The 24,334-nt window shown below is 45.6% G+C and overlaps 1 protein-coding gene across 3 annotated transcripts in view; it reads left to right on the top strand.

Annotated features, from left to right (window-relative positions):
- Window positions 1-24,334, top strand: part of HNF4G (hepatocyte nuclear factor 4 gamma) — a 107,018-nt gene that overhangs the window by 59,571 nt on the left and 23,113 nt on the right. For 2 of the 3 annotated variants that reach the window (XM_074985726.1, XM_074985725.1), the window contains 2 exons: window positions 14,893-15,064; window positions 16,229-16,323. In XM_074985726.1, the coding sequence (XP_074841827.1) occupies window positions 14,893-15,064; window positions 16,229-16,323 (267 nt within the window). Of the gene's footprint in view, window positions 1-10,860; window positions 10,979-14,892; window positions 15,065-16,228; window positions 16,324-24,334 lie in introns of those variants that run through there. The other variant, XM_074985727.1, reaches the window with a different exon arrangement.

The raw sequence follows: 24,334 nt of genomic DNA, 5'->3' as shown, positions 1-24,334 counted from the left end.
TCCCCATGCAGTGCTGAGGGCTGGCTCGCCCCATCTGTCCCTTCGGCTCACCCCTGCTGCCCTTCTTCCAGGAGCTCAGAGCTGCTCCCACCCCGCACTGCCCAGGGACCCGGAAACTGTGACACCCCCTCCCCCCCCATGTGAGAGTTAGGACTTCCTTACTGAATCCCAATCCAGGGGCAGCTATGCCCACGGTCTCTGAGGATTACCCAAGGAGCTGATCGTTCTTACCCGCTGTGAAGACAGGCTACAAATTGTGACAACAGCAATATCTTCATGTGTACTGATGCTTTCCCTGGCCAGCCAGGTGTTTTGTTCTGCTTTTAATGCCATTCAGTTCCCAAATATTGGTATCCTTTTAGTCATCACATGCTTGGCCTCAGTGAAGCCGGGAGACAGGGAAACACACACAGAGAACCAATCTCATCCCAAGGGGAAAATTTCTCTTGATTCCCATAAAAAGTGATCTGGCAAGTCATAGAGCTCACCAGGAAACTCAGTCCTAAAATCCATTAGTATTGCTGGGACAGAATGAAGTGACTGTAGGGAGAGGAGCTACAAATGTCTGAATAACAGCCCCATGCCTGAGGTGGCCATAAGCATATGGTGAAAGTGAAGAGAGAGCCGATTATCTGAGTAACCTCCTCCACATTGGCCTGAGAGTAACCGCAAGAGGGGAAGACCGGTGTCCTGCCTACCTTTCTTCTCCCCATATGGACCTTATGAATGGGACTGAGAGGAGGCTGTCCTTTTCTGACTGTGCTCGTCTCCCTTCACAGAGGAACCCCGGGATGGGCATTGCCAAGCTTCTCTTAACTAAATCCTTTCCCTCCTCTTCTACAACATTGGGGATGTGTAATCTCAGGCAAAAGTTTCCTGGTCTCAACACCTGTTATCTCTCTCCCGCTCTGTCACATTCCCTTCTTGTCACAAACTTAAAATGCTAATCCCTCATTTGTGAGTGCTGGTTGCCAAGCTCAGGTGATTATGTCATAGTCACTACAGTAAGGATCCACCATGCATTGTGTACAAGGAAACTTATTCCTTTCTTTATGATGATTTAAACATTTAAAAGACAATTTAGACCAGAGTATATAATCTTGCTGCTAAGCAAAACGCAAGAAGGGTGTGCTAATGCTGCAAATGATGTAGTAATTATTTTACTTAAATTTCCAAAGGAAATGTCTTATGTAATGTATACACTGAAGAGATGGTAATATATTTAGTAAGTAATTTGGTTAAAATCTGAAGAGATTATTAAACCAGAGCTTAACTGTGATCAAGGGGTAATATAAAGGCTCTTAATGATGAACTTCATTCTTCATTAGCAGGTTCTCTTTGCCCCGGAAAAGAGAAAGCACCTTATACTCTTCTCCAAGTGTTTTCCTCTAACTCAGGGATTCCCAACCTATGGGTCAGGACCCAAACATGAGTCACCATTAGATTTTCTAAGGGTCAGCAGCTGGGTGGCTCCGAGCCACATGTGGCTCTTTAAGGAGCCATTTGTACCTTCCGCCGCTGCTGCTGCTGCTCACTCCTCTGGCTCTGAGTCCCTGCCCTGCCACACTGAAATGGAACTAAGTTTAATTGTCTTAATGGCTCGTAGGAGGGATGCAGCTGTTAAACCAATTAAAATGAGTCCCATTTCAGCACAGTAGGGCAGGGAACTGCGAACGCTGCAGGTGGTGGAAGGGAGTAGGCGGGCTGGGGGGAGCTGTGCAGAGGAGACGGTGGCAGTGGCCTGGAGCAGGAGCAGTGGGGAGCAGCAGTGGTGCTTGTGGGAGGTAGGTGGGGGTCGTTTTGGGGCTGTGAGGGGCTTAAATCTGGGGTGGGGGGAAAATCAAAATTTATAAAAAAAGTTTTCTCGGGGAGAACCTATCCTCCCTCTTCCCTCTTCCTCCCCCATTTTGAATTGCCTTGGGTTGCAAAGTCTTACTGAATTGTCAAAATGGGTCACCATCTCGAAAAGGTTGGGAACCGCTGCTCTAACTAAAGAAAGGGAGTTGACTGAATCTTTTTGCCTGAAAAGAGACACTGAAACATGAATAAAATGAATAAAATTTCATGACTGTGGTTGTTTAGTCAGGGGATGTCTCCTACCAGTGCTTACTATGGAGACAGTAGAGACATAACACCTACAATTTCATATTAAATACAGATTGCTATAATACTGCACATGTTGCTACTGAGGAAAAGAAGTTGTCAGGGAACTAAAAAAAATCTCACACACACACACACAAATGTATTTTCTAGCAACAGTGTTACAGTGCCAACTGTTCTAGAGAGGTTTAGGCAACTGCTAACCTAGGATTTCTCAAACTGCGGTTTATGAACCCATTTTGACACCAAATACGTCTACACAAACCTGGAAAGGGAGAACTAAGCCCAAGCCTGGCAGTGGGGGTCAAAGCGAAAGCCCAAGTCTTGCTCCCATGGGGGGTGCCAACAATTGAGGGCTTGAGCCCTGGACTGTGGTTCTTGAACTTTCACTTCATCCTCAAACTCCAGCAAGTGTAATGCCAGCCTTGGTGCTCCCATTTCGTCATGATCCATTTTGGGGCCCCGGCCCACAGACTGAAAATCTTTGTGTTAGGATATAAAATGTATCTGGTTCAATCTTAGCAGTGGACTGATTGCAATGGAGAGTTGATGAAGGTGGGAGGGCATGTGTGTTCGTGAATCAGCAGCAGCAAAAAGGGTTTATCCTAATAACTTTGGCCTCTTTAGAACTTGGGGTGAATACCTTATGGTTAGGGATGTTAAACACTTAACCGGTAAGCATGAGGCTTAGTGGTGTGCTTACCAGTAAACACCCCTTGCTGCTGAACTCTGGCATACTCTGGGAGCAGCTAGCCATATCAGACCAGAGCAGCCCTGGTTGTGGTGGGACAAATGGGCTGAGCATCAGGACCCTGCAGCTGCAGTGAGGCTTGGTATCAGACCCTAAGTTAAAACAGTTTTCTGGTTAAGCGCTAGCATTTAACTGGTTAACTGTCTTACTATCCCTACTTATGATGAAAACCAAAACAGTCCATAATCAAGAATGAATCAAACATTTAGAGGAAGAAAAAAGTAAACTGGAAGAAAAAGGAAAAAAAACACCACAGGCCAAAACATAACTTTATGCTTTTGAAGTTATTGCTTAACAGACTTTCTCTGTACTGGTTTGTGATCACTAAAATCAGGCAAAGCAGATATTTTTCTTTATCTTATCTTACACAGTTGTTACAACATTTATGCACACACACCCACACACACACACCAGTGGTTCTTCTTTTTGTGATCCCAGAACACTAAACAATAATAATTTTATGTGCAACACCTGTGGAAATATTCTTAAAAATTGTCAGACTAAAAAACCAAGCAAACAGCAACATATACAGCAAAAACAAAATGAAGTAATTTCGTCAGGTATCCTAGCAATGAAGAAGTAACATTGTATCTGGTTTTAATAAAAGAAAATATATACCATCATTATATGATGTCAAAAATGTGTTAGATACTTGCGGCACACCTATAAGTTGTTCACAGAACACAATTTAAGAAACACTGTTATATACTGCTGTTGCCAAAATGCTAGGCCAGTCACAAACAATAACAAAGTAATCAACAATTCAATATAAAATTCATGAAAATTTTACATTTTCTGGATATTTTGTAACTATCCAGATCTGTCTGGAAAATGTTTTAAAGCATAAAAACCTGGATCATATTCCTTTAATATGTCTTCTCAACTTGGTCCTCATCTGGGGTTAGTTGAAAAGTATAAGAAATTGAAATTAATGGTTACTGTGTGGCTAAGCCTTCTAGTCAGCGTGGAAAAATCGCATGGAGCTCAAATATATAGCCATCCCCTGAACTTAGTTGACAACATTTTCCAGTCTGCCAACCAAATTAGTGTTCAGCAGGGCATGTCTGCAGTCTTCAAAGGGTTAACAAAATGTGACTTAGCAGAGGTCATGCAGATTCTTTGGTTGCCATATATTTTCATTAATGACTGTGGAGGTTACAGTTGAAAGATCTCAAAAATGGATTCTTGATTAAGCCAAAGGTAGCAATGTGAAGACAATTTCAGTGTCTAGTTAAGAAACACGCAACATTAGTCTGTTCCCAGTTACTCTACAGTAAAAAAGCTCCTCATCCTGCACTAAAAGTTATTTTTGTCATGTGATACAATAGAGCTTTATATAATGAATCACTAGTTCTGATGAAAACAGGAGTAAGTTAAACACCTGCAATAGTCTAGCCTTTGCAGAATGCTTGAGGGTGGTCTAAGTGTTTAAAAAACCTATGTAATGAAAACAGGCTCTGTATAAATTTATTTCCCACAAAGATTTGTACTTAAGTTTCACCTGGTATGGTTGTTACAGCTAATCTTACTGTCTCGCCCAATAAGTGACCTGTGAAAATATTTCATTAAATTCAGTAACTAGTTCTGGGTTTTCTTTTTCTTTTTTTTTTTTTTCCTTTGAGCTTCCCCTCTACCACCCTGCAACTTTTAGGATAAACTCACAATGAAGATACAACATGAAATGGAATACATCTGTTCCTGTATGCTCTCTAAACTTAACTAGTGGTGGTGCTGTATAGAGAAGCTTGCATTGTTTTCCTTACTTTAGATTAGTTGTTCTTTATTTAATCCCATGATTCACAAATTGTTCTGCAAATTCCTTTAACTAGCTCAGAAGCCTTTTTTGGCTCTGGAACATTTAATTTTTGCATTATAGTGTTACAGAATTTCAATAATGTTTCAGGAGCCTGTAAAAAATTTCCTGCCATAATACAGAAGTCCTTACAATAGTTTCATACACAAGAAAAAATATTTTGCACATATCAAGTAAATTTAAGATTGTTGTTTAAGACCTGAGAGTCAATTTTTGAAATGTGAATTAATCACAAAACAGGTTGTAATTCTATGTTAAGTCACAGCGTTATCACATCCAGCCCTCATATGTGGTACAGACTAATAATTTTCCATTCAATTTTCTATGTCCTTAGTTCAACACATGATAAATACAGGGCCCCAATGCAAAATATGGCTCACAACTGGGGCACACCGCCGTCCTGTGTCTTTAGAGCTGGCTAATGTTGGCATCCAGGGGTATCACTCTCATTGTCATAAATGTGAACTATCACTCCTCAATGGGTTCTGAAATGGAAAATTGATTTTTTTCACTTTTTATTTTGAAATGGTACTTGCATTGTGATGACTGTTTGCGGTATGAGTACTGAGGCCAGATCTCAAGTTAATAAATACATGGTAATGACCCCTCATTTATGGTTCCATTTTTAAAATGAGCTTAAAATGAGGCACAGATTCCTATTTTTCTTTAAAGTAGGTGGCCTTGCTGGTGTGGAATTTCACACATTGTTAGTTTTTATGCCTGTTGAATGTGCTTTTTGGCACATACAAGATGCTTAACCTTGCAGGAAACACCCTTCCTAAACATTGTAATTGGAACTGGCATGTGGGCAAAGTGAAACTGTGACATCCTTGATGAAGGTTCTATGCTGTACCCTTTTACTGCAAAACACAAAGCAACAAGGAAGCTGAGTGGTCCATGGGAGGATTGATCATGGGACACAGAGTTTTTTTACTGCTATGTCTCATCTCTTAAGATAGCCCAGATCCTTTGTGACTAAAGGACTTTTTCTCCATGACTGTTTCCCTAGCACAATGAGCTGGTGATTTGAACCCAGTTTTTCGTGGGAAAATGCCCACATTACCAACCATGCTACTTGATTGTCATTAACTAGCACCCTGTTGTCTTTCAGCTGAGAGGCAAATAATTGCATGGCAAGAACACCAGACTACTCTCTCCTACCTCTGCTTGGCTGTCCCTCCAAGACAGTATTGAAGCACACCAGCAGGGTGAGGAAATTTGCTCTGCCGCCTTCTGTACAGTGACCGTAAAAGGGCTAAATAGAGGCAGGGTGTATCAGGGATCTTTCCCTCAATTAGTGTATCATTTTAGAACAGCATGTATGGCCCCGCTTTCGTGGCTGCACAAGATGTGTGTACAGCTGCTCACAGCACTGGAGGAAATGCAGGCTGTGCAGAATAGCTGTGTCCCACCCCTCAGACCTGTGGATGGAGAAGGACAGAGTAAAACATCCATCCCCACGAATATACTGGGTAACAGAGGGGTGCCGCAGCATTGGCAGACATGATGCTTTGGGTGTAGATCCAGCACAGTTTATTCCTTCCTCAGAGCAGCGAGATTGCCACTCAGCATCCCCAACAAATGGATAAATCACAACCTGTCTCTAGATCTGCATCTGACAAAGCGGGTCTTCACCCACAAAAGCTGATGCTCCAAAAAATCTGTTAGTCTATAAGATGCCACAGGACTTGTCATTGTTTTTCTCTCTAGAATTGACACTGTTTTAGGGACCTAACATTGTCAATCTGGAATAAGCATATACAAGGCTGTAATCAGACACACATTTCTAACTGCTGAGTTTAAAGACATGCTTTCAAAACCAGTGACAGCTTGATTTGTTCTTCAGGAAGACATCTAGGGAAATAACCTTGATTTTATTAGCTTGTGTTCTATTTTGCACCATGATTCTGAAAGAGTGATTAAATCTAATATAGGCAGAAGGACAATTAACAGGCTCAACAGTCCTATAGATAAGATAGAATTGCTTTCTGCTACAGCCTGTATCAGTTGATAATGAATTTAGATTTTTTTTAATTGTACCTTTTCCTTTTCGTTTAGAATTACTCAGAAATTATTTTTTAAAACAAATCACATTGCTTAATCTGGTTTACAGAACAATGTACCTCAAAGGAGGGTTTTTTAGCCTAGCTAGTCAAGCCATTTTAAACTTATGCTTATCTGAGGATAATATTTCCCTTCTGTCAGAGGTACGTGGTTCAGAATGTGAAAGAGCATCTTATTCTACAAGTTTCAAGGCTGTACAGAATTTGAAAAACACCACGGGTATCTGATAATGTGAAAAGAATATCACGGTGCCTGGCCCTGAATCCTGGTAAACTTATAAAGCTTGAACTGGCAGTGGGTTGAACTTTGCGAGCTATCATCTGGAGCTGTGCATTTACCCTCAGCACCTCTGGTTCCAGGTACATATTTGGATCCAGCCAAAAACACAGTGATTTCCTTTTCATATTTCTTGTACTCCTAATTTTAGATTGTATTAATTGTGACGACATCTAGTAGTTTTCTGTGGCTGAAATTTGACTACTGGACTATTGTAACTAGATAAAAAAATCTTTGTGAGTGTATCATTTGAGTATGTTTTGGCTGTTCTGATACAGTATTTGCGATGACAATGGATAGTGCCTTTCTCTGCTAGTAGCCCCAGTGGAATTAATCATCCCCTGTCCCCAATCAGAAGGGCTACTTGCACAGTAAGGTCTGCATTCTGAACAGACTTTTGTACCTACTTAATCTTAGACTGGTAAGTGGTCAGTAAGCAGTGGAAGTGTTGGTGATGTGCTAGACAATATTGACCTTCTGTAGTCCACTAAATTCTCTTGTGCAGCAATGGTCAGGTCCCAAGAGTGTCTGATTAGAGAGATTCAGCCTATTTTATAATAATCTTCTGTTCTGGTTTATGGTTTGCAGAATATCATATGCAAAGTGAAAGTGGAGAAGTCAAATAAAAGCACTGCATACAGGCTTGCCAACAGGGGAAAGGGAGGGGAAAAAGGCTGTTGTCCCAGGGTATGGCACTTCTAAAGTGTATGGGACTTCTGTCTACCACCATTCCTTTTGCAGGAGCGATGGTGGCTGGAGTCATTGACCCTTTAAGTTGCCTCTGGAACTCCATGTGGTACACTATGGGTGGTTTTAAGGGTTTGGGAGTGGGGCAGTGTTGAGAGCTGGCTGCTCCAGCCCCATCCCTTCTGCCCAAGGCCAAGCCTCTTCATGGAGCACACAGCCAGCCCTGCCCCCACACCTTGCCCAGGGGAGCTTGGCAAGTTTGTCAGTCCCTTGACCACATCGTATACTTTGCCTGATATTCTGCTTTCTGGAAAGAGGCACTGAAGCTTTGTTCTGATTTTGTTCAAAAGGCTGGATTCAAGGAATAGAGATGTCAATAGGCTGTCCTTGACTTGTGTAGGCTTTGGATCTGTCCCCAACAGAGTATGCATTGCAGTCGGCTTAGCCTAATGACGCAATGTACTTCAAGGCACTCACACATTGCAGGATGTTTTGTGCTAAATAGCTGAATGTCTAGAAAATAGGTGTTATCAGTTTCTGGGAATCAAGGCCCAACCATTTTTGTGCTGTCCCATCCACAGTAGGTCACTGGTCTGAAGAGAGCCACATATCAGCTTCTGAAAGAGAAGTTGCTTCCGGGCATAATCCAACCACTAACTTCCAGTTGGAAGGAGTGGGGATTTGCCATTGTGTGGAAATTATTCCATAATTTTTTTACACTGGGGTTCTTGCGCTTTTTCCTAAAGCATCTGGCTGGCACTGGCTATCTTCTGAGCCAGGCTAATAGATTAAAGGCTTGATATGGTATGTTCCTATGCACAAATTTCTGATATAGTACTGGGGTGAGTTGTTTCTACTACAGTTTTTCTTTCTCTGCCCATTCCTGAGGCAATACAAATCTCCCAGCAAGCTCCAGGATCCATGTAACACAATGAAGAATAGGAAGCTAGATGGGACAGTAGGGGACATGCAGGGTGCACGTCTGCCAAATAATGCACATCTCTAGGGGAACCTCAATGAAACTGGGTTCAAGAAGCATCCTGCTCTGCCATATATCATAATAGTGTGATTCCAGTGGAGCCATATTAACTGGGGTACAGACGGGAGGCCATAGATTCCTTGATCAGTAGGTGGTTTGACCTCCTGTAGAGCACAGACTGCAGAATTTGCCCACAACAGTTGCTAGAGCAGATCTTTTAGAAAAACAAACATCCTTGATTTAAAAATTGCAACTGAAGGAGAATCTGCCACGACCCTTGGTAATTGGTGCTAGTGGTTAATGGCCCTGGCTGTTAAAATGTATGCCTTATTTCCAGTCTGAATTGTCTAGTTTTAACTTCCAGGCATTAGCTTGTGTTGGACCTTTGTCTTGAATGGAAGTCACAGAGGTATTAAGCAGGCACACAGTTCTGTGTGGGTAGACCAGCGACTCTTGTTTAACCATAGAATTTTGGGATTGAATGGATGATTTTTGGAAGTTTCTACCTGGAGTTCTCCTAGCCTGCTTTTTTTTTTTTTTTTGTACTGGCAGGGTGGTGTGTCCTTTCCCCTAGTCTTATTTATTGTGTTTTAGGATCGGTTTGTGTCCACTTCTGCTAGAATAGCCAGCTCTGAATAACTTTTCATTCAAGTAAACTATAAGTGGTAGATCTTACTGCTGTAGTGTCTCTGGTTCCAGGTCATGCTTTTGCAGGAAACTTCATTGCTTCCACTGGGGGTGACCATTTACAGGCCTGCTGGCCTCTCTCTGTCTGAGTGTTCCATGGCTTCACCCTTTGTCCAGGTCACCAAAAGATTCAGTCCTCTACTGAGATAACCAAAAGCCCAGATATAAGTACAAATAAATATCTAAATGAATAATTCTGCCCATCTTGGGTTACACTGAAATTCTGTACTTCTTCAGGGCCCCTATTCCTGGGCCCTGTAGGACGTTCCTATATGCTGTTTCCTGCCAGCAAGCTTTTCCTAACTGCTTTCCCTCCTTGGGGACTCTGGCAGCTGGGTTGTCTCCCTTAGACTGATTTCCCAGTTTTGATTAAGAAGTCCTCTCTCTGATTTCACATAACTGTGTCATCATTAAAATTAAATGTTCATAACACTGGGTGTGGGATGGCTGTCGTGACAGGCAAGGCTGAGCTTGGCTTGCCTTAGATGGCCAATCTGTGATAGATACTGTGTGACTGAACTGACCTTGTCAATTCTGGCCCTCCTCTTGACTGGGACTCCCTCTTTTTCATAAGCCACATATTTAAATCCTTCTCTGGAACCCCTCACTCATGCACCTTTGCCCACAAAAGCTTATGCTCCAAATTATCTGTTAGTCTATAGGGTGCCACAGGACTCCTTGTTGTTTTTGAAGATACAGACTAACTCGGCTACCCTTTTGATACTGGGTAACCTGTTATTAATGTAGCTAATTAAACACATGCTAGTTAGCTTTACAGTTCTCTGTAGGTAATCTTTAATGTAACTGTATTGTACAAAGAATGGGTTCCCATAATTAACTCCCTCCATTAACAGAATCCTGTAAAACGGCATTTAAAGCAGCTTGTTAGGGACCAATTTCTGCTGCCCTCCTTCATCTTTGCAAAGCCTGCAGAAAGTGGCTTTACATGAGGGTTGAGAGGAAGGAAGTTTCTCTTTAACATAGTGGTTTCGTGTAACATATCCATGAAGACATATCCACTGCTACTTAAGCAGAACATTAGTTGTGGTAGCAATTGGGAATGGAAGTATGGAGTCTTCCTACATGAAGAACACCAGTGGTTCTGCATGAAGTTTGGCTTTCCCTGCTCACTGAGGCTGTATAGTAGGAATCCAGGAAGCGGCAGCATTTGGCTCTCTGTTATTAAAAAGAGCAGCAGCATCTACAGGACACCCTTTTTAATTTCCTCAAGCATTCAAGCCAGTATTACTCCTGATAAGATTAATCTATGGAACATTCCAAGATTATCACAAGAATTGCTTTGGTGTACCATAAAAGAAAAAAGATATAGGCAGAATATGGCCTGCAGAAGCAGTTTTACAGCTCCTCCCTTCGCTGCACATAGGTGACATGGTTTACAGTTAACTTTGGATTATCAATCACTGATTGCCAGCAAAGCAGAGTAGATCTCATCATACCACATTTGTAGTCCGGAGTAGCTTTCTTTTACTGTTTTCCCATTCAATGATGAGGCTGTCGGAACCAATACTGGAAATGGACACGGAAAACTACAGCGAAGTCTTAGATCCAACATATACTGCTTTGGAGTTTGAAACAATGCAGTTTCTGTATAATGGAAATGGTGAGTTCTCATCCACTCAGCAATGCAAAATCAAGTTATGAATTAACGGGAAAAAGTAAAACTAAGTAACGCTGTAAGATGCTAGTTAAATGTTTTATTAATAGAGCATTTGAGGGGATATTATGGCTACAAATCTGCTTTTTTACACTTCATCACTAAATCTAAGTTAATAACATAACTTTTTATGTTAAAGAAAATAAAATACCAGTTATGTGTAATAAAGTAAGCAAGCAACACTGTCATCAGTCAATTAATCAAAGGAAGAAAAGAATGCTTTCAGTAGTTGTTTTATTTACTGTAAAACAAATGAATTACTAGAATCGACAATTTGGGCATGAAAGTATATTTTGCACATAACATTTACAATGACAGAATAAAATTATTCAGAGGTTTGGGAAATTTTACTGATTATGGAGAAAATTATCTCCTTGCTCTTGCTGTCTAGTTTACAATTGATGGGCTCATATTTTATTTGAATAATGTAATCCAGTCTTTCCAGATTATATATATGTGAACCTGCGAGAGTTTTTAATCACATTGACTCTCTACAGGCTAATGTTTAGCTGGGAGAGGCGCTTGGCATTTGATGAGTGTAAAATTTTAACTTAGGTTATACTATGGGTTTTTGTAACATTCAGTTCATAAAAATATTGCCTTAAATGTGTGTCATGTGACATTTAACTTTTACCATAACTAAATATTCTCCCAGAAGCATAAAGGAAATTTTAACCTTTGAAAGTTAATGTTTTAATTTATTTAAAGTTTAGAACTGAAATTCATTGGTAGGGAAAGTATACTTAGTACTGGCTAACCAATTTTTTTCCACTCTAAATATTGATCCATTGCTGACTCTAGTTTGTTTTTCAAAAGGCAGAGCAAATATTTCAGGATTTGTGGAAAATTCGTATATAACTTCTTTTATAAGAAAAATGTTCATTCCACATATTTCACAATGTACAATACAGGGCTTAAGCGGGCCTATATAGGTTTGTCTTGAAACTTTTGCTTCGATATCTAATGTTACTTTGCAGCCAAACTAGTGAACACAAATACATATTTAATTATTGATTCTGCCTAGAACTAAAAAGACCTTGTGTCATTAAAGAAAATTTTCCTCTCCTTAAGTGAATATTAGGCGTTAAACAGTAGTTACTCGAGCTTTAGATGATTTCTCCACTTATGTGGTTTAAGGAGGAGGAGTTCCTTGGTAATTAATTATTTTTGCTTAAAATAAGCCTTATGTACCTGATGAGGGTATACACACATGGGAAAAAGGAAATTAGGGAAGGGAAGTTCATACTGGTAATGCAGATGGTTGAATTATTTGATCCAATGATTAGCTGGCAAATTTTCATTCATAATTGTAGACATCGTGATTGAAATTCATTTATGAACTTAGATAACTATTAAAGGATTATCTTGTGATGGAGCTCAGGCGATCTGATGGGGACAAAGAAGATCTGGTTTCAATTTGTAGCTCTGCTATATATTTCCTCAGTGAACTTAAACAAGAATCTTAATCAGAGTGAGTCAGAGAACTTCACCAGAACTACATTCTGTTGGTATATGCACTTCTGTGAATAATGAAATGTTTTGCAAAATTGCCTTGATTTCACCAGGGCTGCATCTACACAGCCCCCTCCTTTCTGGTAATGAGTAAAGGGGACTATTCAAATGAGGCATCGATTTAAATATTTCACGCCTTATTTGCATAGTCCCATGAGATATCGCTTCCGGAAGAGCCCCGTGTAGACGGGGACGTTCCTCAAATGTTTGAGGAATAAGGGGGCTTTCAGAAGCAGGGGTTCCTTCCAGAAGGGCCCTATCTACATGGCTCTGTAGCTTCTGGAAGGGGTTCTTCTGGAAGTGAAATCTCACAGGACTATGCAAATGAGGTGCAAGATATTTAAATCTGTGCCTCATTTGAATATTTTCATTTTGCTCATTACCATCCCCTTCTGGAAGGGAGGGAGATGTATAGATGCAGCCCAGAATATTACTTCAGGTGAAAACCAGAAAGGAAGAAAGTTCTGACAAAGTTGAACTTTCCTGTTTCAACAATTTTGGAATAAAACATTTCATTTTTCATTTTGAAATGACTTCATTTAGAATCTTTGTAATTTTGCATTAGTCACTGTAATAGAAAATAAAAAGTCAAAATTGATATTAAACATTTTGGTTTTGTCTACTCTAAATGTTCTGATTGGCCCAGAATGATTTATTAAAGCTTTGTTTTGTAGAGAATTTTGACATTTTTGTTTTTTATTCCAATTCAGAACAAAGCCAAATTCTGAAATCCTGATGTCCTTTGCCAACTAGAATTTCCAACCTTTGGTCAGTTTCACTCTTGACCTCTGTCCTAATTCCCTATCTGTACAATGGAATTAATAATGTTTCCTTTCTTGCACTCTTGTTGGCTATTTGTCTGTTTAGAATGTAAGTTCTTTGGGACAGGGTCTGTATTTTACCAGATGTATGTGCTTCAGTCTCAGTTGAAGTCTGTAGATGCTACGATCATGTAAACAATTAATACAAAGAATAATAGGAGCTTGCGATACAATTTTTATCAGTTGGGTTGTCCATAAATTATTCTGTAACTATTCATGATATGTGACTGGATATTGAAATCACAGAGATGTTTCTTCTTCTTGATTGGATGACTGAAAGCATAGACATGAGACTCTTCCTTTTGTGTAGCCATACACATATACAGAGAAAAGGAATTTTGCAAATAATCATCTGGAGTCACAAGTAGCGAATAAAAGGAGAAAAAACGTGGTGAAACCATATGATCTTCTGAATTTGACTGATCACCTGTAAGTTCTCTGTTTGTGATATTCAGCTGTCTCAAAAAGTTAGTCAAATTCAGATGGCACTCCTATGTGCAAATACAGGGACCTTGAATTAAACTCTTCTTGAATGGAGGTAACATTATGTCAACCCTCTCTAGTCATTTTTTAATAAACTTTATTTCAGAACTTCTTAAAACATTCCTATGCCAGTAATATCTCAGATTCTTTTCAAGCAAGCAATTATGATGACCAACTATTGCCATGTCATACGAATTGATATATAGATGTTTTATCAACTGACTGAAAAATGTCATTTTGTTGCACTGTCCATCTTAATGATTTCTGTTAGCAGGACTGTTTAAATAGTTACACACATAGAAGGTTAAGTTATCTCCCATACACTTTGATTTCAAACCAATTCTTTGAATCTGCAATGACTTAGACAAAAAGTATTTCTTGTTATGAGCATCGTAAATTCTTATAACCGGATGTGATGGATTTGAAAGGATTAATTAGTGTAACAACCAGATGTAATTAGACATAGTGTCTTTGTATGTTCACTAAATGGTAAATGCTAATTAAAAGAGAAAAGGCCAGTTAAATCTCCATGTGAGTGTAAATTAGTCATGGTCTGGGTCTACACTTGACCCCAACTTTGTAGGGGGCATTGTAGTCAGGGTGATGGAAGATAACTAATGAAGTGCTGCGGTGAATATGCAGAACTTCATTAGGCTAATTGTCCCCTGCGGCAACTTCAAAGGTCAAACTTTGAGGTGCCAGCATGTGTGTAGCTGTGGGCATTTTGAAGTGCCTGCGCTACTTTGAAGTGCCTTTACTTCCCAAAATTTTGAGGACCAAAGGCACTTCAAAGTAGTGTGGGCTCTTCAAAGTTCCCATGGCTACACGCATGATGGGACTTCAAAGTTTGATGCTTTGAAGTTGCTGCAGGGGAGAATTAGCCTAATGAAGTGTTGCATATTCACCGCAGCACTTCATTAGTGTTATGTACCATCACCCTGATTACTATGCCCCCTTCAAAGTTGGGGGCAAGTGCAGACAAGCCCATGGTATTGTATTCATTAAAGGATAACCATAATCCCATATGTTCTTTTCCATCATCAGACAGTTCTCCAGTAGAGCCGCTCAACATGAACACTGCGGACAATGGAGTCAGTGGTCTTTGTGCAATATGTGGAGACAGAGCAACTGGCAAACATTATGGTGCTGCCAGTTGTGATGGATGCAAGGGCTTCTTTAGACGCAGCATACGGAAGAGTCATGTCTATACCTGCAGGTATTTGAAATGTTCAGGTTGTGGTGCTCAGTTCATTAAGCTGGTGGAAATTCGTTATTACTGTTTGGTGCTGATTATTTCAGTTGCCAGCCACAGGTGAAATACGTTAGGACAAATCCTGAGATGGATTACATTGGGCTTAATCTTTCAAAGTCATTGTTGTACTAGCTGAGGAACTGGCTCATCATTTTTTGTTATGTGAACGTACAGAGAATTTCCCCAAAATATTTTGCTGAGTTTGTGATAAGCAGCATTTTGGAGATTTCTCACATAACATTTGTTTTTCTGCTATCAAAGACAATTTCTGAAAAGTGCTTAAGACTCAAATCCTGATGGGAAGAACATGCAAGAGATAAATTCTCTCTAGGGGGCTTTGTGCTTCTGGAAGTGGTGCTTTACTGTTCCTCTAATCCCACCGTATCTTTTTCCTTTGTGGTGTGCCAAAATTTATGTAGAATAATAGGACACATCCTGTGACCTCCACCTGGGCAGTTGTCTGCACAGTGTGTAGTTGAACTGCACCATCTCGTCTCAAAATTCTGGGATCACAGACTGTTCATTTGCAGTGACAGCAACTTGGGTCTTGTTTTTCCAAGATTGCTTTCCAAAATTTTGTCCTCTCCTGAGAATCATCAGACTCAAGGAACATGTGCTTCCAGGCCTCTCATTGTCTTTATGTTCTGTGTTTTAAACATAGTCCCCTACTGTTCTTTTTTTAAAGGGCTGCCAAATCTTTACTATTGACTGCCCTCTGGCACTCGCTTTCTGATCTTCAGCAAGATACGCTCTGCAGGGTATTGAGATCTCTGCTACTCTTAATATCATTTGGTCTAACCCCTTTTTTATCAACAACCTGTATCCTGAGGCTTCTGGCATAAATTATGGAGCTTAAGCCAAATATTGACAATTAAATATTATTATTTATAAGCATAAAATATTTGTGACGATGAAAAAACCTAGTGATATCTTGCCCATTACAACAAATTATTCTAGCCAGATGAACACACAGAAAACATTTTGTCAAGGCTGAATTAAAGAAAAAGATCCATGAAGCCTGCTATTTGGAGATGTTTTGACAACCCGCATTAATTGTTGTCTCTCTTGATAATCAGGACTGGGCTATATTAACGCTCTAATGTATTTACCCTTTCTTGCATCTGATAGATTCAACAGACAGTGTGTTGTTGACAAGGACAAGAGGAATCAATGCAGATACTGTCGTTTAAGAAAGTGTTTTCGAGCAGGAATGAAAAAAGAAGGTAATAGATTATTTTTCTTTATATGTCAAGTAATAAATCAAACACTAAATCTAAATGAGTGCTGAAACTTAGTATAAAACTAAAAGAATGTAAGATTAAAATAATTCAGTGAACACGTAACTGTAGTGCCTTCACAAAGAGTGATTTTACTATTATATACTTCATTTAATTTTTGAAGTTTGTAAGTTTTGAAGCTATAGTATCTTTGTGCTTATGGCAAATTAACAGATTCAGAGTTGAATTTGCAGCTTGAAAATCTGAATTCAGATCTGAGTTTGGAATCCATACATTCAGATGTGTTCAGATTTGGAGTTTTGGTTCTACTCATTATAAAGATATGAAATATTTGTCTGGCTTTTGGTTAATGACCAACCCTTTATAGGTAGTGTGGAAATGGCATGTCTTTAAATCGACTTTGGTAGCCTCCAGAGTCTATGTATTAACCTTTGTAATAATTTTCAATGTCAATCTGCTAACTCTTTAATTTAATTTTAAAGTTGAAAGTGCATAAATCAGAAAGAGGTGTGTGGGTGTATGTAAAGTTGTCTGGTTTTGAATTCTGTAAGATGATGACAAATTTTTGCAATGATTAATGCTACACTCCAGCTACTCAATGAGAGATAAGATTATACAAGTTAAAAGTTTGTGAAATCTTAGTAAAATTCAAGTGATTTATTGACTTCAACAAATATATTCACATTACTTTTTACATTTCAAAGTTGATTGCTTGTTATTGCTCACATAAGTCTGGTGATACATATTAAAGGTTCTGAGTCTACCCCATGTTGTCAGGGGGATTGACAGGAACTCTATGACTCATCTTCTTAGATGGGGTGACTGCAGTTTCTGTGCTTTTACTGAGTCAGTCGGATAATAAAATACTGGCAGAAGCAGCAGCGGTGATTAGTCTGTGCTACTCTTCTCTGTAGTGGGAGTATGAAATTGTCCTTTACAGACAATTCAAGAACTGATGGTTTACAGTGACCTGGTGTGGCAGTTTCCAAGCTGAAGAGGTGAATAGCCCTCCTGTCAAAGTGGGGGAGCTGACAACTGCAAGAAGACAACACTAGCAACAAAAAACATGCTGGTTTTCAGTGCCATGGGAGAATTACATCTTTGGTCCTCTTTGCGATGGTATCATTGTGTGGAGACAAAAGAATGCATGACTTCATTGGAATTCTGTGTATATTCAAATAAGCAGCTAAGAATGGAGCCCTTGGTGGTTCCCACATCACTGGATTTATGTTTGTTGAGATGTAACTGTTTTACAGTGTGTTTGGGTATGCTTTTTCTTGTCCGTAATAAGGCCAGTTTACAGCACAACTCTAAATTTACTGTAGCAACATGGGTTTACAGTGTGCTTCTACAGTTAGCTTACTGAAGTAAGAGTAGATTAATGGGTGGGCTTATAAGTAGTTTGGTTTTGCTAATGGTAAGGTGAGGAGACGTTGTAAATGTATTTTCTTCTTCCAGCCACATGACTAAATTCTGCTCTTAGTTACACACATAAATCTAAAATAACTCTGTTAAGTCTGTGGAGCTGCTCTGCATTTACACTGATATAATGGTGCAGAACATGGCCTCTACTGTTCAGTCCATTAAAATCAGTAAAGCTTTGAATACCCTGACGGATTTTTGTAACAAAAATGTTGAATTATCTGCTGTGGCCCTCAACATTTTGCAAAAGCAGAATTTGAAGGACATGCAGACCTCATGAAATGAATGGATATAAAAGGTACACATTTTTTTTTTACCAATTCTGCACTGACATTTTTTCCTATAAAAGGTATCGGCCCTGGTTCTCCACATTGGAGCTAGGCTGATTCAGAGCTGCCCAACCCCATCATTGATTAGAATTGGAGACAACCTGTTCTAAATAAAAGTGTGTGGGGGCTGGTTCTATATGGTACTGCCCATCATCAGAGGATTGAGCAAAGCAGAGATCAGTTTAGCCACACACCCCATCTTCCCTCAACATGTCCCCTTTCTCTATTCTGCCAGAGATGTGGGAAATCAGCTGATGGAGACTATGCTAGTGCTACACATTAGTTAGTGATTGCCCCAACTTAGAGGTAATTTTCTGCTGGGAATCTCAAGCCCACTTAAGGATATTTTAGCCCAGGGGTGTCCAATAGATTTGCTGCTCACCACATCTGGCAAATAAGACACTGCATTGTGGTGAATACAGGGGTGGACAACTCATAGCTCTTGAGCTGCATGCAGCTCTTGAAGCCTTTAAATGTGGCTCCTCCTGAGGGCTGCATCAAGGAGTGCCCATCCACTTACTCCTCACATGCGCCCCACCACTTGGTGTGAAAACTGCATGGAGTAAGCGGCGGTGAGTTGCCAGCATTGGATTAGAACAGGGTGGCTGGAGATGCCTGGCTCTGGGGGAGAGCATTCAGTTAGAGTGCGATGTGGGGGAAGGGATGGTGCTGGGAGTATCTGGCTCTCAGGGCAGAGGAGGGAATTTATTTATATTGGGGAGGGCTGGGAGTACCTGGCTCTATAAAGTTTGGTATAATAGAATGTGGTGAATATGGAAAAACGAGAACCACAAGTGTGGCGATTCTTGAATTCTTATTGGTCACCACTGCTTTAGCCTGTGGAAAATGGCCACCATTGAAGCAATTATCATTTATCAACAACTTCACTGGACTGGTCAGATGGTTCGGATATCTGATCAGTGCCACCGAAAACAGATTCTGTTTTCTGACTTGGAGGAAGGACAGAGGAGTGTTGGAGGCGAGAGGATGCGATATAAGGACATGCTTACAGCACACATGAAAAAGTGCATCATTGGTGTTGACACTTGGGAGAACCTAGACCAGGATCATCTCCAGTGGAGAGCGGTTATCCGTGAGGGGGTGGCTCAATTTGAGAGTTTCCGCTGCAGTGTAGACGAGGAGAGGTGGAGAAGAAGAAAAGAGTGGCAAAAAATGCCCCATACCCCTCCAACAGGTACCAACACCTGCCCCTTCTGTTTGCCCCTTCTGTGTGCACCTACGGCTCCAGAACTGGGCTGATCAGCCATCAATGGACTCACAAATAGAGTGATTTGAAGACATCCTACGCGTTATTGAGTGACCACCAAGAACATTAGCCTGAGTAAGCAAAGAAGCTCTACTGGACTGATGAATCCAGGGCATTAAATCCTGTACATATGCAACAAAAAGGTATTTTCCTTTGATTCTGCAAGAGACAGCTGTTACGCAGGGACAGACCTCTTTGGCTACGTCTACACGTGCAGCCAACATCGAAATAGTCTATTTCGATGAATAACGTCTACACGTCCTCCAGGGCCGGCAACGTCGATGTTCAACTTTGACGTTGCTCAGCCCAACATCGAAATAGGCGCAGCGAGGGAACGTCTACACGTCAAAGTAGCACACATCGAAATAGGGATGCCAGGCACAGCTGCAGACAGGGTCAACGGGCGGACTAGCGCTTCCGGGGCAACAGCTAGCCTCTCCCTTAAAGGGCCCCTCCCACATACACTCAGCCTGCACAGCACGCGGTCTGAGGAGCCATATAGGTACACAGACCCCGAGCGCCGCAGTCATGGACCCCCAGCAGCAGCAGCAGCAGCAGCAGCAGCAGCTAGAGGTCCACCCAGCCCTCCTGGCAGGAGCAGGGCTTGCCCTGGCTCATGCCATGTTGGGGGCAGCTGAGCACCTTCTTGCCCCAGGGGGGGAGATGCCCCCAGGGCAGCAGGGCTCAGCCCCTACCCCTGCAGCACCCTGCTCCACCCCCCGCCTCACACGCCGGCGGCTGTGGAGCTACCCCACCAGCACCGACTGGTGGGAGCGGCTGGTGCTTGGGGAGTGGGACGACGACCACTGGCTCCGGAACTTCAGGATGACCCGCCAGACATTCCTGGAGCTCTGCCAGTGGCTCACCCCCGCACTCAGGCACCGGGACACTGCCATGCGGCGTGCCCTCCCTGTGGAGAAACGGGTCGGCATCGCTGTCTGGAAGCTGGCCACTCCGGACAGCTACCGATCCGTGGGGCAGCAGTTTGGTGTCGGAAAGGCCACCGTCGGGGCTGTCTTCATGGAGGTAAGAGAACCCACAGGGGGAGGCCAGGCCAGGGCAGGGGGGCCAGAGCAGGGCAGGGTAGGGCAGGGCAGGGGGGCCAGGGCAGGCCAGGGCAGAGCAGGGCAGGGCAGGGCAGGGCAGGGGGGCCAGGGCAGGGCAGGGCAGGGGGGCCAGGGCAGGCCAGGGCAGGGGGGCCAGAGCAGGGCAGGGCAGAGCAGGGCAGGGCAGGGCAGGGCAGTGGGGCCAGGGCAGGCCAGGGCAGGGGGGCCAGAGCAGGGCAGGGCAGAGCAGGGCAGGGCAGGGCAGGGGGGCCAGGGCAGGCCAGGGCAGGGGGGCCAGAGCAGGGCAGGGCAGAGCAGGGCAGGGCAGGGCAGGGCAGTGGGGCCAGGGCAGGCCAGGGCAGGGGGGCCAGAGCAGGGCAGGGCAGAGCAGGGCAGGCCAGGACAGGCCAGGACAGGGTAGGGCAGGGCAGGGCAGGGCAGGGGGGCCAGGGCAGGGCAGGGCCACGCACACCCTGCTCACCCCTTATTGGGGCTGTCCCATGTGCTTTCTCTTCAGGTCGTGCGTGCCATCAACTCCATGCTCCTGCACAGGCTCGTGAGGCTGCGGGACCCACAGGCCACTGTCGCCGCCTTTGCCACCCTGGGCTTCCCCAACTGCTTCGGGGCTCTGGATGGGACTCACATCCCCATCCGCGCCCCGGACCACAGTGGAGGCCGATACCTCAATCGGAAGGGCTACCATTCAGTTGTTCTGCAGGCCTTGGTGGACAGCCGGGGACGGTTCCAGGACATTTACGTGGGCTGGCCTGGCAGCACCCACGACGCCCAGGTTTTCTGCAACTCGGGCCTGTGCCGCCGGCTGGAGGCGGGGACCTACATCCCCCAGCGGGAGATCCCTCTGGGGGACACCACCATGCCCTTCTGCATCCTCGCGGATGCGGCCTACCCCCTCCGGCCGTGGCTCATGCGCCCCTACACGGGCCACCTCTCCGCCAGCCAGGAGTGCTTCAACGAGCGCCTGAACCGTGCGCGCCAGGTGGTGGAGCGCTCATTTGGCCGCCTCAAGGGACGCTGGCGATGTCTCCTGACCCGCCTGGATGCCAGCCCCAACAACATCCCAAAGATTGTGGGTGCCTGCTGCGCCCTGCACAACCTCGTGGAGAGCAAGGGGGAGAGCTTTCTTCAGGGCTGGGCCGCGCAGGCCGGCAGGGCACACGTGCAGCCACCTGCTGCCCCCAGTCGGCAGGTGGACCCAGAGGGGACCCGGGTCCGGGAGGCCCTGCGGGCCCACTTCGAGCAACAGGCCGCGGGGTGAACTCTGGCCAGGCCCCCTACTGCCCACCCCTTCCTCCCCCACACTCCTGCCCCAACGCCCACACCATGGAGCACCCCACCGCCCCCCCCCACTTGTCCAGGAGAAATGACAGCACGAACTTGTGGGTGAACGTAAATGTTTTTTTTGTCTTAACGAATTTTTTTTTTTTTTGTAAATAAATACATATGTGAAACAGAAACCAAAAAGGAGGGACAAACGTTCAACAAAAGCAAGATGTGCACAAATAAAACAATATACAACAACAAAGCAGAGAACTGTGCGCCATCAACAAAAAAGAAAAGCAGGGAGGAGAACGGGGAGAACTATTTACAGGGGGGGATGGGGCAAACAGGGGCAGTAACATAAAGCAGTCCCCAAAGTCTGTCCAACAAGGGGGGGGGCCACGTCCCGGGCCCCTCGCCCCTACAGCCCAGCACTGGGCGTGCCCGGCCGGGAGCTCCGCCGGGCCTGCAGTCTGGTCCGCGGCTGGGTGGGAGCGGGCTCCACCGGAAGGTAGCGGCGCCGGCGAGTCTCGGGTGGCTCCAGGGGTCCCTCGGCGCGGTGGCCCTCGCGGGGAGGTGGTGGGGCGACGGCGGACGGCCCGGCGATGGCTGGAGCAGCTGGTGGTGGGGCTGCAGGAGCGGGCATGGCGGGCGGTGGCTCGGCCGGCGCGGCATGGGGGGCCAGGTAGTCAACCAGCTGGTTGATGGTCTCCATATAGGCCCCCCATGCCTCCCTGCGCCAGGCCAGCACCTGCTCCTGCAGCCGGAGGTGCTGCTCCGACACCTCCAGCTGCCAGCGGAGGATGGCCAGCAGCTGGGGGTCCGTGGCCGCCGCCGGTAGCAGGCGCGGGGTCCGCCGTCTGGCCCTCCGCGGGGCCGGTGGTTCCTCGGCCGAGGGGCTGCCCTGGAGCGAGGGTCCCGGAGGGCTCTCCGGGACAACCGATGCCTCGCCGGCGCTCTCTTCCGGTCCTTCGGATGGTGCAGGTGCAGGTGCAGGACACAGGAGGGAGAGGAGGGGGGAAAGAAGAATGGAGACAGGCATTAGTGTGGGCCCCGAGCCGTGGCCTTTGTGCCCCCCGCCCTGTGCTGCAGGTTCCCCATCCCCGTCCCCGGGAGATGCTGCTGTGATGGATGGGGTTCAGGGGTCCCCCTGCCCTGCAGCCCGTCCCCTGGTGGGAGCGACTCTCACTTCACCCCGCAGGGTCTGAGAGCAGGAGAGGTTTCTTAGGCCACAGATGGCCAGTTTCTGGCAGGAGTGACAGCACCAGCTGTCGGAAGAGACAGTCCTTCCAACCCGTCGTGGGGAGAAGACCCCAAGGGGGGCCCCTCTGGGATGCAGCTTTCCCCCTCCTCTGGCTGGCTGCCTACCAGCTCTCCCTTCCCCTAGCCTCTACCTGTGGCCCCCGCCCTCGCCCCCCAATTCCAAGCCAGCTTGGCTCCTCCCTCCTGTTTGCTCAGGGCAGAGGTGTCACCTGCCAGCTGTAGCGCCAGGATCCTCCTTTGGCCCTGGGAGCTCCTCGGCTCTGGTGGCTCATATGTAGCCTGAGTCTCCCTTTGGCACTCCCCCCACTCCATCACATGCTGCTGCTGCGGGGTGTCCCACCCCCTCCGCCCGGGGGCCCCTCGAGGTTCCGCTCCCCCCTGGCCCGGGGATGGGGCATGGCACTGTCATGCATGGTGGCAGGGGGCAGGGGCTGATGGCTGCAGTGCTGTGAGGGCCATGGCCCTAGTGTCCTTGGGGCCATGGCCATGTGAGCGTGTGGGGGGCCCTGGACACATCTCTGTTCCCCCCGCCCCTCAAGCCCCGGGGTGTCCACCAGAGAGGGGTACCTACCTGTGGGTCCGCTCCCACGGTCCGGAGATCCCCGGGGGTCGGAGGCCCTGCTGCTGCTCCGGGATGGCAGGAGGAGGATCTGCAGGCTGGATTCTGCGGAGGAGGAGCCCCCCTCCTCCTCCTCCTCCTCCTCCTGCCGCGATGTCCCGGGGGTGGCCTCCGGGGGGGGCCCCCGGGGTGCAGGGCTTGCCTCCGGGGCGGAGTCCGTCTGCAGGGCCTGCTCGGGCTCGTCAGCCGAGGTGTCAAGGGTGGCCGGAGGGGAGGAGGTGTGCCGGGAGCCCAGGATGTCCCTGAGCTCCCTGTAAAAGGGGCAAGTGCCGGGGGCGGCCCCAGATCGGCTGGCCACATCCCGGGCCCGGGCGTAACCCTGCCGCAGCTCCTTGACCTTACTGCGGACGTGGTCAGGAGTGCGGGCAGGGTGACCCCGGGCAGCCAGGCCATCGGCCAGCCAAGCGAACGCATCTGCGTTCCGCCTCTTGCTCCCCATTACCTGGAGCACCTCCTCCTCGCTCCAGAGCCCCAGCAGGTCCCGCATCTCGGCCTCCGTCCAAGAGGGGCCCCGCTGCCGCTTCCCAGACTGCGTGGCCCTCTGGCTGCCCTGGCTGCTCTGGCTGCCCTTGGGGGGGGGTCCCCTGGGGGCGCTGGGGGGGCTGCTGGGCAGCCATGGCCGGTGTCAGGGGCTGAGGGCTGTGCAGGCTCGCCGCGGGTGCAGGCAGGAGCCTGCACGTTGCCTCAGCCTCCTGCAGTCAGGGCGGGAGAGGGGACCTTTAAGGGGCCGCTCCATGCGGCCACCAGTGAGCTGAGGGGCTGGAGAGAGCGT

The sequence above is a fragment of the Carettochelys insculpta genome, chromosome 2 (assembly GCF_033958435.1).
Source record: "Carettochelys insculpta isolate YL-2023 chromosome 2, ASM3395843v1, whole genome shotgun sequence".
NCBI classification, from domain to species: domain Eukaryota; kingdom Metazoa; phylum Chordata; order Testudines; family Carettochelyidae; genus Carettochelys; species Carettochelys insculpta.
The sequence above is the reverse complement of the archived record's forward strand: the minus strand, read 5'-3'. Positions and strand labels throughout refer to the sequence as shown.